Source organism: Gymnogyps californianus, chromosome 1 (assembly GCF_018139145.2).
Source record: "Gymnogyps californianus isolate 813 chromosome 1, ASM1813914v2, whole genome shotgun sequence".
NCBI lineage: Eukaryota > Metazoa > Chordata > Aves > Accipitriformes > Cathartidae > Gymnogyps > Gymnogyps californianus.
This window is the reverse complement of record NC_059471.1, coordinates 189,064,096-189,079,157: the sequence shown is the minus strand read 5'-3', so window position 1 is coordinate 189,079,157 and position 15,062 is coordinate 189,064,096. Positions and strand designations below refer to the sequence as shown.

The 15,062-nt window shown below is 38.4% G+C and overlaps 1 protein-coding gene across 2 annotated transcripts in view; it reads left to right on the top strand.

The window, feature by feature from the left end:
* Nucleotides 1-15,062, top strand: part of BMT2 (base methyltransferase of 25S rRNA 2 homolog) — a 245,468-nt gene that overhangs the window by 28,818 nt on the left and 201,588 nt on the right. Inside the window, exons 4-5 of one of the 2 annotated variants that reach the window (XR_007766741.1) lie at nucleotides 1,589-1,703; nucleotides 6,608-9,031. Coding sequence is in view for 1 of the 2 variants with exons in the window: in XM_050900033.1 (XP_050755990.1) it covers nucleotides 1,589-1,703; nucleotides 6,608-7,237 (745 nt within the window). In the remaining variant the exon portion in view is untranslated. Of the gene's footprint in view, nucleotides 1-1,588; nucleotides 1,704-6,607; nucleotides 9,986-15,062 lie in introns of those variants that run through there. The other variant, XM_050900033.1, reaches the window with a different exon arrangement.

Genomic DNA, 15,062 nt, shown 5'->3' with positions numbered 1-15,062 from the left:
TTTTTAAACTATATATTTAACTTAAAGAAAAGAGCAACGATGCCTTTATCTTCATAAAGGCATTTCAGATTGGTTTTGCAGTTGGTCACAGATGATGTCAGAGCTTCCTAAGAAAAGGCAAATCTCATCTGCCAGCCTCTAGCATATCTTCTGCTGTGCTATAATGGGAGCTTCCACCAGACAGGACAAGAATGTCCTCTTTCATTTCTTCAGTCTGCTATTTTCTTTCTGATCTCCCACTCCTCCGGTTTTTTTTACCCCAGGAAGTTTTGGAATCTGGTTGAGAAGATGATGGGCCAGTTATTCAGTGTGGTGTTTTTTGTTGGTGTTTTTTTTGTTTGTTTGTGTTTTTTTCATTTTCCATGATGTTTTGGAAGGGTATATGTGCATCTCTGCAGCATTCTGGAACTAAAGTATTAAAGTGTCCTCAGCTGTCTGTCAACCTCTTTCTGTCGGTCCAAATAGTAAGTCATGATTTCTCAAGTTAACCCCCCCTTTTTTTTTAATCATTTACCTTCTGTTGTTTGGTGGCATAGTTAAGTGTTTAGCATTGCAGCCATTGGCCTTCTTATCTATAATTTCACCTTCAATAGTAGGGTCATCACACAGTGGCAGATAAGGAGATAGATTTTTGGCTTACTAAAATATTCTCCAGAATTCTGAGGGGATAAATCTTCATTTTTGAGTAAATTGGAACTACTCTGATTAGGACTCTTTCCTAAATCAGATGGCTATTTTTGACTATTTGTCATTAAAAAGCTTTTGGATACTCCAAAAGAAAACCGATTGCATGGCATGGAATAGACTTCCGCCCCCCCCCCCCCCCCCAAGTAGTTTTGAGGGAATACTTCAGTTCATTTAGATGTTTAGAATAACTTCCCTATGACTTGAGTAGCCAGTCTTTAAGTTTGTGGCTCTGCATGGACTGATCTAACTCTTTCACAGCATCCATTGAAAATAGAATTGGAGTGAACCTCCAGCAGTCATCCGTTTTAAAAAAAAAAAAAATTAGCTAACATAAAGCAAATAAAATATTTTAAAATTTTTGCAGGGAATAACTAAATGCTTTCATTTTTAGATATTTTTTTGTTTACCTTGGAATACCATTATGTGTTCTCTTGTCTTTGTTAAACCAATTATGGCACTTCAGATGCCCTTTAAAATGCCATTGACAAGTAGGTAGGTCATAGAGTGTTGCCAGTTTCTCTTTTAAACTCCTGAAATTTTAACTGGTGATTTATGTGACTTCAACACCAATAAATACCACAAAAAGGTAAGTGGGAAACACAAAGCAATAGAGGAAGCCTGTCTAGTGGACACACAAGTTGCCATTTTAGTTTCTTACAAGTACACAAGTTAATAGTATTACAGCTACTTTGAACATAACTCTTCCAGTTCAGGACCATCTGTTTTACTGATGGAGCTTGGTTCTTTAGGTATCTCAGCAATTCAGGTAAGGCATTCACTTCTATTAGTCACTACTGTGGTGTTCTATGAGAAATTTCTTGCATTAGTTATCTGAAATTTTAATTCAGAATATAGCGTCAAAAATAACATTTGATAAAACTGAATTCTTGCTGCTTCTTAGATTGCTCCACTCCTTGGGGAAGATCAGATTACTTGATGTTGGTAGCTGCTTTAATCCATTTCTGAAGTTTGAAGAATTTCTGACAGTTGGCATAGATATTGTTCCAGCTGTTGAGGTATGTAATGTTTGCTGAATTTAATATAAATTTGATTCTCAGATATTTTAGAATGCTTCAAAATGACTGTAATAAAAGTATGTTTAATACTTAAGTATGTATCCTAAATATCTGTGCTTTAATAGGAACTGTGGCCTTCCTACTGCATCCTTTCCCATGAGCAGGCTCTAAACTGCAGTTGTGTTTTGTTTTAAAAAAATCTGATTTTTTTCAAGAGTTATGGCTTTATAACATGATTGTGAATCTTAACATTGGAAAATTTTAGTAGCCATCTTTTAATGGCATTTCAGATGAGTCCTTGCATCTTAAAAGGCATAAATAAAAATTGAGTAGGTTTATCCTTAGGCATGAACCTCTCGGAAGTTGCATTTGCTGACAGAAGGAAATAATCAGTGACTACTTGGTGAGTTTTTCTGGGGAGTTTTAGTAACCAGAAGTGCACTGTAAGGGGGCTTTCCTGTTTATTGCTAGAAATATTATTGAACTTGCACAATCGTGAGGACAAGTTTATCAGCACTTTTGGGGTAAATTGCTTCATTTTCTCTATGTAGTAAGGTTCTCAAATGCATTAATTCTGCTGAAATCGTATGTTCTTTCTGTCTTTTGCTCTTGACCCAACTTTTGTCAGTCCTAATAGCATTTATCAACCAAGCAAAATGACAAAGTGAAATGAAATGAAAAGATACAGAAAGGAATACATTTCTGACAGAAAACAAAAAACCTTTGACCATACACATCTTGACCACTTACAGTTTAAAATAAGGTCTATTAAAATCGGTGGCCTAAGGTAACCCTCTTTGGAAGTGGAGAGGTGAGAAGAAGTGTACGAGTACAATAACACAGTTAACTTGAAAGTGATGTTCTCTTACTTGCTGCAGTGTGGTGTGGTTTACATGCTAAATGCATGGTATTTTGTTGTGGTTACCAAGTTTAGTCCACTAACACCTAATTTATATTTTTGCATATATGCTTTGAGATAATGAAGGATATTCTTGAAAAAAATCTGAGTCTGATAAATTGCTTTTTAAAGCAATTCAGTGTGAGTTTCATCTGAAACACAAACTTTGAGTGGACTCCATCTTGCCTAATTTGAAGGCATCAGTTGCCCAAACATGATTGCCTTCCACCACTTAAGAGGCTGTAGGACATCTGCATAGGGCTGTTGGGCATGACACAAGATGTAAAGGAGACACATGCCACTGAAGTGGCAGCCTATGGCATCTAAAATGGTAATACATGGCAAGTAAATTTCCAGCTAAGATACATAGATCATGGATGTCTACATCTGGGGTTCTAAGTTCCAATTACAGTCAGTGGAGATCTATTAAAAATAAACAGTGAAACCTAAATGTCTGCTGTTTCACGGTGAGGTGAATTGTGTTCTGACCTCGTGGGCTGTATTGACTAGCTCTCCAGTGACTATAAGGGGAGCCTAGGCACCTGAAGTTACATGAGCTGAATCTAACCATTAATTTTTGGGTATGCATACTTAATATTTTGCTATCTAGTCTATTGTGCTGTTTTAATAAGAAAATTGCTTTTGTTCTTATGAAAATCAATTTAAATGTACGGTGACAAAAACCATTATTGGAAGAGTCCCAGAAAGGTTACTTCTGTGGATGTAATGGAGGAATGTGAGTAATCCAGGCCAGACAACAGGAGAGGGAGTAGTCAGGTAGCTGCAATTTCTGTGTACTAACCAGTTCCTCAGGCTCTCTCCCAGTATAAGGGAACAGCAAGGTAATTGATTTCTTGTCATCTGACATAGTAGTACCATAGCTTGATGACAGGAAGTCCCGAGAGTGCTACTGTACAGACCGTCGTAGTTACTGTGAGGCCTGTCTCGAGCTCACCAGCTTCTCTTACTTCCATTCTCTTGGATACTTCAGTGTGTTCAGGGCACCTTGAAACCTAGCTAGCAAGCATTCTTGGAGTGACATGGAGTACAGTTTGTGCACTCAAACGCATCTGCTAGAATAAGCTTAGGCCCACCTCCAAAACAGAATTAATAAGCCCTGATGTATTCAAGATGACTCTACTTTGAGCTGCATCTGCACCATAACCTCCTGAATAAATTTATCTTTAGGTCAGCAGTTGCCTGGGCTGATTTAAGATTTCAGAATAACAGCCAGAGGGTTTTTATGGTAGTTAATGTTGTCTTCTGACCTGAAAAATTGATCTGATAACTTAGTGATAGAAGCTGAAAATAGAAGAACTGGTAAAATCTTCTGATTTAGCAGATCTTTTGGGTAAGATACCAAAATACTTTTTGAAACACATTGAAGCATAGAGGCTTCTTAGGAGGTCAGTTTCTTGAATAATGTTGAATAGAGGGTTAAATAGTTCCTTCTTTAATAAAAATAGATTAATCCACTTTGTGCATATAGAAATGCTTTGGATATAGACTAAGTAGTTCAGTAAAATACTTCAGCTAATTTGAGGAATACAAAGGATGTAATTGTGGAAAAACCAGGAGAGGAACTGAAATGTTAGTTATATAATAAAAGAATTAATGTCTTCAGAATGTTTAGAATCTCTTTCATATAGAGAGAATGTAAACTGTAGAGATATGAATATGGAAATACATGTCCATTAAAGGTTTTGTGTTTTGAGGGGGGGGGAACTGCACCAAGAAAAGATTAGTATTCTCTTTAGCTAGGCATTGTTCACTCATTTTCGGTGTCTTGCTTTAAGGTACACCGAGGGAAACAGCAGTATTAGAAACTAGGAGGAGGGAAATGTGAGACTGGGGTAAGCAGAATAGGTTTCTTCTTGACCCAGTGTTTTTGTTAGCGATTCCTTCAAACATTCTGCTTATAACAGAGATATTCCAGAGTACAATTAGCAGTGGTTATTTTCTTAGGGGAGTTTAATTTGTCTACATAAAAAAAAAAAAAGATGCAAAGATGGCAAAATTGGAATGAAGGGAGAATCTCCACTTTGGGAAAATCCAAATACAATTTCATACTGCTGTGGAACATGCTGAATATGCAGCAGATGTTGTATTGGAGTAAATATAGTCTGAGACAAAAAAAAAGAGGCTGGAAGGGTACTGGAATGAAAAATTAGAATATACAAGTAGGATTGTGTTCTTAAATGTCAGTGGATGCACTGAAATATGACTGCTGTTTCAGTGTCTAGGAAGACTTTAACATCAGTTCAAGACTTGTATATCTAGAGTTTAGTAGCAGTCTCCAGTTTAGCAGTGTTTGTGTCCTAAAACTGCCTGCAGAGTTCAGATTGCACTTGAAACATACTTTAGTCCTGAGATTGTCTTTAACATTATTTCTACATAACTGGTTTATGAGTATTTTTCCACTACTCAGAAATACTTGCAGTCTAAATTGTTTTTTCAACTGTATATGTATAACCTCTAACTTCTTAAGTCTTGCTTCTAAGTAAAGTTAGCATGTTACTCTGAACAGTTATTCTTCAAAGCACTTTTTTCTTTTAAAACTTAGTAGAGGATATCAAGAAATTACTACTGTTAATTTCCTGTTCTAAGTATTACAAGGAAGCAGAATATAGCCCTGCAGGTATAATGGTTGCAATTAAAATTTCTTGATTATAGCCACATAATGCAAGTCTCTCTCTTGATTTTTGCATATTGGAGGCCAAGATTAAAGCTACTGAAAAACAAGTCACAGATTTTGTTTTGAACATTGATTACTTTTTCTAATTTACTGCATACTCTCAGAAGAGAATGTGATTTTATATAAACAGAAATAACATTCTCTTCTACTTGGAAACAATTGTGCCTCTCAGTTGCTTTATGAATAACTTTACAATGGTGTTCTAGTGATGTTTTTTGAGTATTGTTTCATAAAACATGCTATAAATATTTTCATGGTATGAAAATGCAGCAGCTCTAACTCCACCTTTCAGATGTGCTCCACAGAATGTTTTGTGTTGGCTTTCATGTTCACTTACCTGTTTAGAGTGTCTGTCGTTCACTGTATATTCTCTAGGCATTAATAACAATTTTTGTTGCTATCATGTCAAAACCTTGTATCTTAATACCTTTTTTATGAAAGAAGTCAGTCCCAGGTTTTGATGAATATAAAGTGTCAAAACTTAAATGTAGTGAATAGCATACTATTATTTTATTTTTTGAATGCTCTGTGACTGAGGATGTTAAGAACTTACTCTTCTGTATGTTGTGTTGTGGTGTCATTTCCCGTCTTTGACAGCTTGAGCACACAATGATCAACAAATGAATTTATAGCCCTTATCTTACTTTGATAATTGCCCAAATGTGTACCGCTACACTTTGCATTTACAGCAAGGTTAAAACATGGACCTGCGCATCACTGCTGCAAAGCAGTTAGTGTACTGTAACTTTCTAATGTGTCTTGCCTTGCCATAGCGTCTTTCTTTCTGTACCAGTAAAGAATGATGCTTTTTTCCAAATGACCAAACGACTACGTTTCTTGGATTCTTTTCGAAGAACTGGTGGAAATACTGAGGTATCAAATTTAGTTTCTAATTACTGATTTCAGGTTTATAAAAATCTATAAAAGGCTTCCAGCATCTGGAGAAACAAAAGCAATGTAGGCTTGTCTGAATTCTTCTTAAATCATTTGTGAGATAGTTGATTTGATACTTTGTTCTATTTAGGCTAAACTTCTATTTTATTTTTTTTAAATTAACAGTTCTCAGCTATCAAATCTCAAGTAAATTACTGCACATGTAAAATTTTGCTTTGCAACTGTGAAAGCTAGCAATATGTGTTAAATTGTTATTTTAGATTGTTTGATTTAATAGCAAGAGGAATGTTCAGCAGGCTTGACACTTCCTCAAGGGAGCGGAGAGGTTGTCATTGATTTTCTGTGGATTTGGATTGTATTTGCTCTTTAAACTAACCTTGATGTTTGTTTCGTTTTCTGTTTTTCTTATTCCACCAGAGTGTATACAAATGTGACTTCTTAAATCTTCAAATTCAGCAACCTCTCCAACTGGCACAAGATGCTATAGATGCCTTTCTTAAGCAACTGAAAAATCCCATTGATTCTCTACCTGGAGAACTGTTCCATGTCGTCGTTTTCTCGCTCCTCCTTTCTTACTTTCCATCACCCTATCAGCGATGGATATGCTGCAAGAAGGCACACGAACTTCTCGTATTAAATGGCTTATTGCTTGTAATAACTCCTGATTCATCTCATCAGAATCGCCGGGCTATGATGATGAAAAGCTGGAAAATTGCCATAGAGTCCTTGGGTTTTAAACGCTTCAAGTATTCCAAGTTTTCTCACATGCACCTGATGGCATTTAGGAAAACTTCCCTGCAAACAACCAGTGACTTAGTTAGCAGGAACTACCCAGGAATGTTGTATATCCCACAGGATTTCAACAGTGTAGAGGATGAGGAGTATTCCAACACTTCCTGCTATGTTCGATCAGATACAGAAGACGAACAGCTAGCTTATGGTTTTATGGAGCTACCTGATGCTCCTTATGACTCAGACTCTGGAGAAAGCCAGTCTAGCTCAATTCCTTTCTATGAGCTAGAAGATCCTATATTGCTTCTAAGTTAATGTAGTCGTTGAAACGCCCTTTCAGTCAAACCTCTTGCTTAACTAATTTTGCTATACTAACGTGGGCTCAACACACAAAAATGGTTTGCATAAAGAAAATGCAAAGGTTTACAGAGTTTGCTATTTTTTTCTACTTTTGAATTTTAAAATTTATTCTTGTATGAAAGTGAAAAAATACAAGTTTTATGCAAATGACTCATGTCATAGCATAAATTGCTGTTACTTTCTTTAGATTTGTATCACTAATTTTTTTCCAGAAAGGTACCATTCTTTTCTTTAGTGCTGTGAAGTGTGAATTCTATTTAATTTGCTAAATGTTGTTTCAATATTTTTAACTCAATGTGGTTGAGCTTAAGGCACTGGAGTTGGTGGGCTTCTGAGAAGTATATGTAGGAAGAAATAATTTGCACTTTAATTAAATGTGCAGATAGGTTAAGACACGTGGTTACACATGTCCCTTCTTAATTATGGAACAAAACTTCTTTTCCAAAATTTGTTTCAGTCTGGTTAAGCCTGGGCTGGAGAAACTATAATGCTTGCACATTTGATTTTATGTTTATTGCAGCCCTCTTGAGGTAACACCAAGTCGAGATAACACCAAAACACTGGAATATATTCATCCATAGTTATACATACTGTGTAATTTCATTGCATAAATAGTAGTTAGACATGAGATTTCTGAAGAGGTTATCCCCCCCAGAGGAGTATGGTACGTCTAGACAATTATGTTTCACTTCAAAGCTGGAACATCGTTTTGCAATTTTATGAGTGTACAAGCGCTAACATATATCAGTATTTCCCCAATGATAGTGTTCTGTGTTCTCTTCAAACTGTGTTTTTTGGGGGACAGGGTGGGTTTTGTCATGTTTTAAAGTAAATTATTTATGCATTTTAAAAACAAACAACTTTTTCTTTAATTGCCCTTATTTGTAGACCTCCCAAGTTATATGGTAACTACAGACCAGTTTTGTAAAAAGGAACATAATTATACAGGTTTTTCAAGGATACACATATTTGCACAAAGCCGTGCATTTCAGACCACACAAGTGAAGTTAACATACACTATTTGTTTGCTTATTTGGATGCCAAAATCTTCTGTGTAGTTAAATAAAAACTCCATAGCTGTCTGAAAACTGGTCTGCACTGTGAGGAGATGGAACAGAAGTGTTTTACATGTATTGAGTTTTTTTAACTTGTGTAATAAATTTGTGAGTTTTTGCAGGAAAAAACAATTCTGTTCAGTGGTAAAAATAGAGGATTCAGTATTAGTTTAGCTTAGATTTCCCTCCATTTAAATATAATGGCCAGAATTTTCAGATTTGAATGTTAGGCTGTTAAATCTATATGTAAGTGCCTAATAATAAATGATTTGAACTAGGTGCCACATCATGGTTTTAAGACTGACTTCAGCAAAATGGTAGAAAATACTAATATATAGTTTCACAAGTGGTTGTGATGAAATATACCTTACACAATATTAACCTACCATGTTGCATTTATAATACAGAAGTTACCAGATAAACTGAAGTTGTAATATGGATTTTACAGTGGTTGCTACAAAAATGAAACTTACTCCTTCCATTGAAGTTTTGCACTGAAAGTGTCACAGTTTGACCTACCTGTTTTTCTTTTATACTGTTTCCTACAAAGAGTCATCCCACACTGGTCCAGCTTACACTCAAACATGATCTGGACTGCAATGCTTTATTCTTTAACATAAGCTTTTTGTGTCTCTCTTCTTAGATCTAAAGCATCCCCCAATACCTGATTCAAATTTGTTATTCAATCTGAATGGTACAGTTATATACAAACAAAACAACTATATTCTGGTGTGTTGAAAAAAAAAAAACTTTAGACATACAAGTCTCATGGTTGACTTTTAAAATTTTTTTTACAGAGAATACTTCTCTAATGAAACATACAATGGCTTTAAAATTGCCTATAAGTCAGTATTTGCATCTAATGCTTTACCACTTCACTTTCACTAAAATGCTTGTCATTCAAAGCCTTTCTTTTTCCCAGTTAACCACTGACTCCAGCAGTGCTCATGTTAAAGCTAAAATATTGGTGCTATAAATTCAGCTGTTTATGGAAACTTAATCTGTGCATACTTCAAAGTGTACCTAACATTTTAACTGATACTCCTTTTAAAAAAAAGTTATATACTAGCCAACATATATGTTGGCATTGGTTAATGTAAATGGGTTTGGGATTCATACAAAAAAGCAATTCAGACCAAGATTTATTCACCCAAAATAGTTTAAAATATTAACATTTAAAATTAAGCCTTTTTGGCAGGTTGGTGACACCATTGTATTTGTGGTTTAGGGACCTGAGATTCATAACAGCTTGGTTTTCTTGCTGCTCTGTTTTGTTTTGTTTTGTTTTTTTTACAAGGGACAGTAGATTGTGGTGGAAGAGGAAAGTGGGATTTACATAAATACTTATACCTCCCTGAACAATAAAGTGGTGATATCAGGAGTTGTTGGATATTTGACTTTTGTGCAAGAAGAATGTTTCTAGGTTATGAAATATTTGAAAATTATGACTGTGCAAGAGATCTCTCGTTCTTAAGGTGCTGGAGAGGAAAAGGAAAACAATGTGTATTTGCATTTCTGTTGTCTTTATGTCACTACTTTTTGTGAACAAAGCACATTTATTAAAAAAAAAAACCTGAAAACCTTTTTAAAAATTGTTTCTTTGGGGTGGAGATGATGTCCTTTTTTCTTCCTGTGCAATCAGTTTATGCTGAAATCCAGTGAAACCAATGTATAGTTATTTTCCTTATTGTCAAGAAAATAGTTCGGTTGGGTTTATTTTATAAACAACTGAATTATAGTAAAGATGTTAAATTTGATACTTCAATTTCAGCTTCTACATCTCAGTTGTGGTCTTTGCCACAGAAGGGTTTTTGGAGTTCCTCCAGTTGATCCTGTATCATGTTTCTTTGCCTGCACGCTTAGGATGCGACCACTTTCTAATGCAGTTCCTCTCTTCTCTATCTAAACGTTCTTAATTTCTCCTCTATCCCCCTAAAATATCTTTGCAGGACCCATTGCACGTTGGCCCTTTGAGGTCATTGCTACATTTTTCTGCATGGTGATTTTGAGTACTGGAGGTGTTGGGAAAGGATGGCAATGGGGGGAAAAAAAAAAAAAACCAAAGAACTGAAAATGCAAGGCTCCTACTCAGATCCAGATTCTAAGAAAATTAGATTTCAGCAGAACTGAAGTGTGTCCCTAGCACTGCAGAGCCTAGCTGGTATATTCTGGTCTCTCACTTGACAGTGAAGACCAGAAAATGTGATTTCACAGCTGTTCTCAGTATTGCTTCCTGCAGAATCTTTCTGTTGTTTTCTGCTTCAGGGAGACTTGCTGACTTGCTTTAAAAGTATGATCATTCTAAGTCTTTTTAATCGTATCTCCATGAATCAGCAGCGTATCTTTGATTCCTTGCAGTTGGGATATGTATATATTCAGGTTTTCTGCTCCTTTTTCCTCGTTTCCTCAATTTTCCTCACTTCATTGTTTTGTACCTGTAGAATAGCAGGAAGATTTTTTAGAAGGGTTGCATTTCACAAGCTTGTGCAGAAACTTAGTTGTTTTTTTACTTTTTAAGTAAAATATTCTCCAAGAAGTTCAACAAATAGTTGCTTGAAGAGTATTCCTAAATCACAGTTGGAGAGATACAGTACCAACCAAGTGTTGTCCATGATGCTGGTAAAGCATCTGAGGCAGGTGACACTTACTAAGCAACTGAGCTTTCTACTATTCTGCTTGTTAAAGGAAAACCTCTTTGTTTTTTTGTTTGGGGGTGGGGGGTGTTAACCCATGTAACTTTTTAGGCCTGTTGGCCAGTTTTATTTAAAATTTGAAGCGGGGTAAGGATTTTGGAGATGACTGAGGTTCTTGTGAATCAGTTGTCTGACTAAGTGAGGCAGGAAAGACAGACTGTCAAAGTCTAGATGTTTGAGTATCCAGCTGTTGCTGGTCAGCACTAGTGCTGCTTGACTGAGGGGAGGAGGGGGCTGGTTGTGATGAAGGGATTACAGGAACAAAGGACATAAATCCGTAGCAGGCCAGCCCTCTTACAGTTCAAAGAGCCCCTGTGCAGCAGCTGCCTAAACTTCATTCAAAGTCGAACAACCCTTGGTTTGCCTGTCTAAGCGATGGAGCTATTAAGATCCAGAAACTTCCCGTTCTTGCCCACCTGCTGCCAAGGGCCAATTCAAGACATGCATTTCCAACACAAAGTGTTGTGAAACACTGATGGTCAAGGAAGCATGTCTTCTATATAGTGCGAGGGTGGTGAAAGCTTTTGTGTGGGAAGCACGAGTCAGTCCAGGACCAGAGTCCTCTCCCCCAGAAGGCTGCTGCTAGCCAACGATGGGAAAGGCTAGAGAGGGCTCAGTCGGTCTTGCAGTCCTGATTCAAACACAGGTTTCCTTCTTCCGTGTCTTAAGCACCAGTTGACAGTGTTTATAGGTTTGGGTTGTGGGTTTTTTTAATTCTTCCAGCCTATTAATCTTGCATTTTTTTGTATGGGGAGGGGAGGGTGTGCTTTCACTCTTGCCTATCATCTGGATGCTACTGAATTCCCTGAGAGCTGGAGGGTGCTGATGGGAACCCTGTTACAACCCCACTCAGGCCCACGGACGCAGGCACCGTTCCACCGAGCACCGAGTCGCCCGGGGCAGGCGCGGGCCCGGCGCGGCCGCGGCGGCGTTTGAGCCTTGGCGCGGCCCGTAGCCGGGACGCCTCACTCAGCCTCAACATGGCGGCGGCGCTGCGCGGGGGGTGGGAAGTTTCCGGGACGCCTGTTGAGGTGAGTGCGGGCCGGGGCCGGGGCCAGGCCGCTTCCCGCGGGTGGGGGGCACGGCGGGGGCCCGTGGGGCTTGGGCCGGGCTTGTCCCGGGCTTGTCCCGGCGCTGTGTGCGTGGAGCAGCGCCTCGCCACCGAGGCGGGGGCGAGGGAAGCCGGGCGGCCTGGCGCACAGCCCCGGGGGGACGCGGCCTCCCCGGGCAGGCCCGGGCCCTGGCGGGGCGGGGGCTGTCTGCCCCGGGCAGCTTGTGGTAAGCGGCGTTGCCCCGGCAGAGCCGCGGCTGTCAGCGCCCGCTCCGCGGAGCCAAACGCCGTCATTAAACTTCCCTGGCCCGGCCAGCCCGGCAGCTGGTGCTTCGGCCGGGTGCTCTCCGTTTGTCTGACACCGGTAATCCGTAATGTGGGCTCGGTATTAACATCTGAAAACTAACGGAGTCGTTCACCTGAGATTTAAGCCTACTGTATTAATGTGTTAGCTAAATACGACTTTTTGTTCATATAGAGTTGCTTTTGTAAAAAAAATATGCGCTAAACTGGAAGAATAAAGCTAAAGGAAAGTGGGTCCAGTATTTTAGATAGGCCTTACCTGGACGTTAAATCAACTGCAGTTAAACTACTGAACCGTCTTTGCATTTTGGTTCTTTTTTCTACTTTCTTAGACAAATTAGGGTAAAAACTACTTTGGGAATGGTGTTCCTTTACCCGTAGGAAAGGTCTTGGATAGTTTAGTTTCTAAATTGCTACTTAGACTCCAGGTTTCGCTTAGAATTGGGTTTGCAAAAGTTGACACATATTTAAAAGTGGGTGTACACATTCTGTTTTGGTTCTAATGTGATTTGCTCAGATATGTAACTCAGATGTTGCAACCTGAAACTTTAAGGCCATTAGTTTAAAAAACAAACACAACGCCCCCGCGACTTTGAACAGTCTTTGTCAAACAGTCAAAGTCTTAACAGAAATGAGTAACAAATAGCTATGTTTTAAAGAATAAATCAGACATTGAAATTTCCCATTAAAATTGTCTGAATTGCTGTGTTACATTTATTTGGTAATATCTGCGTGGTGGGATACATTAATCGCAAAAATGCTCCTTTTCCTCTTTTCATCAAAAAGTTGACCATGTGTTTTGGTTAGAAAAAGACTAACGATTAACAGTGTGGTTTAGTAGTACACCTTTCTGCTAATTGGCTAGAAGATCAGGAAGAGGAGGTTGCATTCACGGTCTGAGCTGTCATTTGGTGAATACTTCGTGCTGGAGCAGACTCTGTGTCTTTCTACTAGGAACAGACGTGTTCCCCCGCCCCGGCACCCGGCGCAGCGCGTGGGGCGGCAGCAGAGGAGCTTCTCTTTCGTGTTTCTCACGATGTGATAGCAGCAAAACTCCACTTGGCATGAGCTGAACCAGTCAGAGTAGTTTTCTGTCAGAGTGGCTGCTTGCCTGCAAGGGAGTTTGCTAGTGTAACGATCCCACCAGAAAATAATTTAGCAACCGTAGCAAAATTTTAAGCCAGCTTCCGCCCTTTGCATGGGAGGCAGCCTGCTGACTTCCGTGAGGCGGTTGTCCAAATGAATGTTTATGGTGTTAGCCCCTTGACTTGGAGGGGTTCCAGAAAGGCTCAGGAATCAGGATAACAGGATGGCATGGCAGATGTGCTTCAGCGTAGCAGTAGTCGCATGTCAGTGCTGTGGGTCGGAAGGAGATGGAAAATTGTTCCTCTGTATTCATGGTTTGAACGAGAGAGAACTGGGAGCGGGGGGAGGGCGTGTGTGGGAGTTGAAATAAATGGCTCAAGTTGTCCATAAAGCGAATGTTGATTATAGTACTGGAAACAGTGAGACTGCAGACGGTGCTATGACACCTGATATATTGTGACCTGGAATATGATAGCTAACTTTGGGCTGTGTTATCTACATAAAGTAGAAACAAATGAAAGGTTGAGAGGAACAGTAAGTATATTACCAAGTGAGGGGAGAAATATCACGAGATCTTAAGCATCCAGGCAACTCAGAATTAAGTTTATATGTATAAAACATTAATAATAATGAGTACTATGAAAATGCGTGGTTGAAATCCAAAGAACTTTAACTTGCAATGGTATCATGGAATAACCATTTGCTTTAAGTATACGGTATGTATTCTATTTCAATTAACACATTTTTAATGCGTAATTCTTCCAAGTAATATCTGCAATGTTCTTAGATGTTTAACATAATTTGAAAATATATGTTACCAAACTTAAGTAATTTAAACAATAGGATTTCTTAGGCCTAGTTTGTCTCTACACCAATTACTTAAGCTGGTTTTACACTGGATGTCAGTGTTCAAATCAGCCAAAGCTTATGGGCAAATCAGTCAATTCACTTTTTTTTTTGTTGTGCACTGGTTTAAAAAATGAGGATTTAAAAATCAAGAGAGATAAAGTCTTAAGTTTTGAGTTTCCGTCAAGGTGTCCTTTCATACTTCTCCCAGCCTTATAAATAAAAGCAGTAAGCTATAACCTAGCTCTGAGTGTTCTTGACACATTGGTTGCTCTGTCATACCAGTAACTCGTCAGAAGTCTCTGTAAGGTGGGCAATTAGGTAATTACTTAAAAAATTATAGAGGCTATGTATGAGTCTTCTTACGTGTTGAGGACTCTACCTGTATGATCATACTCTTAGATAAATTTTTGTTAATAACTTTACAAGCAAAAGTTATACATAAATATAAAAACTGCACAGGATTTCAGTAAGTTTTAACTAAGAGAATTTGGATAACTGGTTGTTCTGGGGCTCTGTGTAATCTGTGACACTTAAAATTAGAGACGAAAAAACACTGATGCCGATTTTCTTGTTTCTGTACTTTCTTGTGATCCACCTGTTGTTTTCTGCCTTATTTTCTCTGGAGGTATAGGCTCTGTTTAATCATTCAGTGACTCCTGGTTTAGAGTTTCTAGGCACAAAAGGATCAAAAATCAGAAGTACATGTGGTTCTCTTTACATGTAGTTTCACAGAAAGCTGCTTC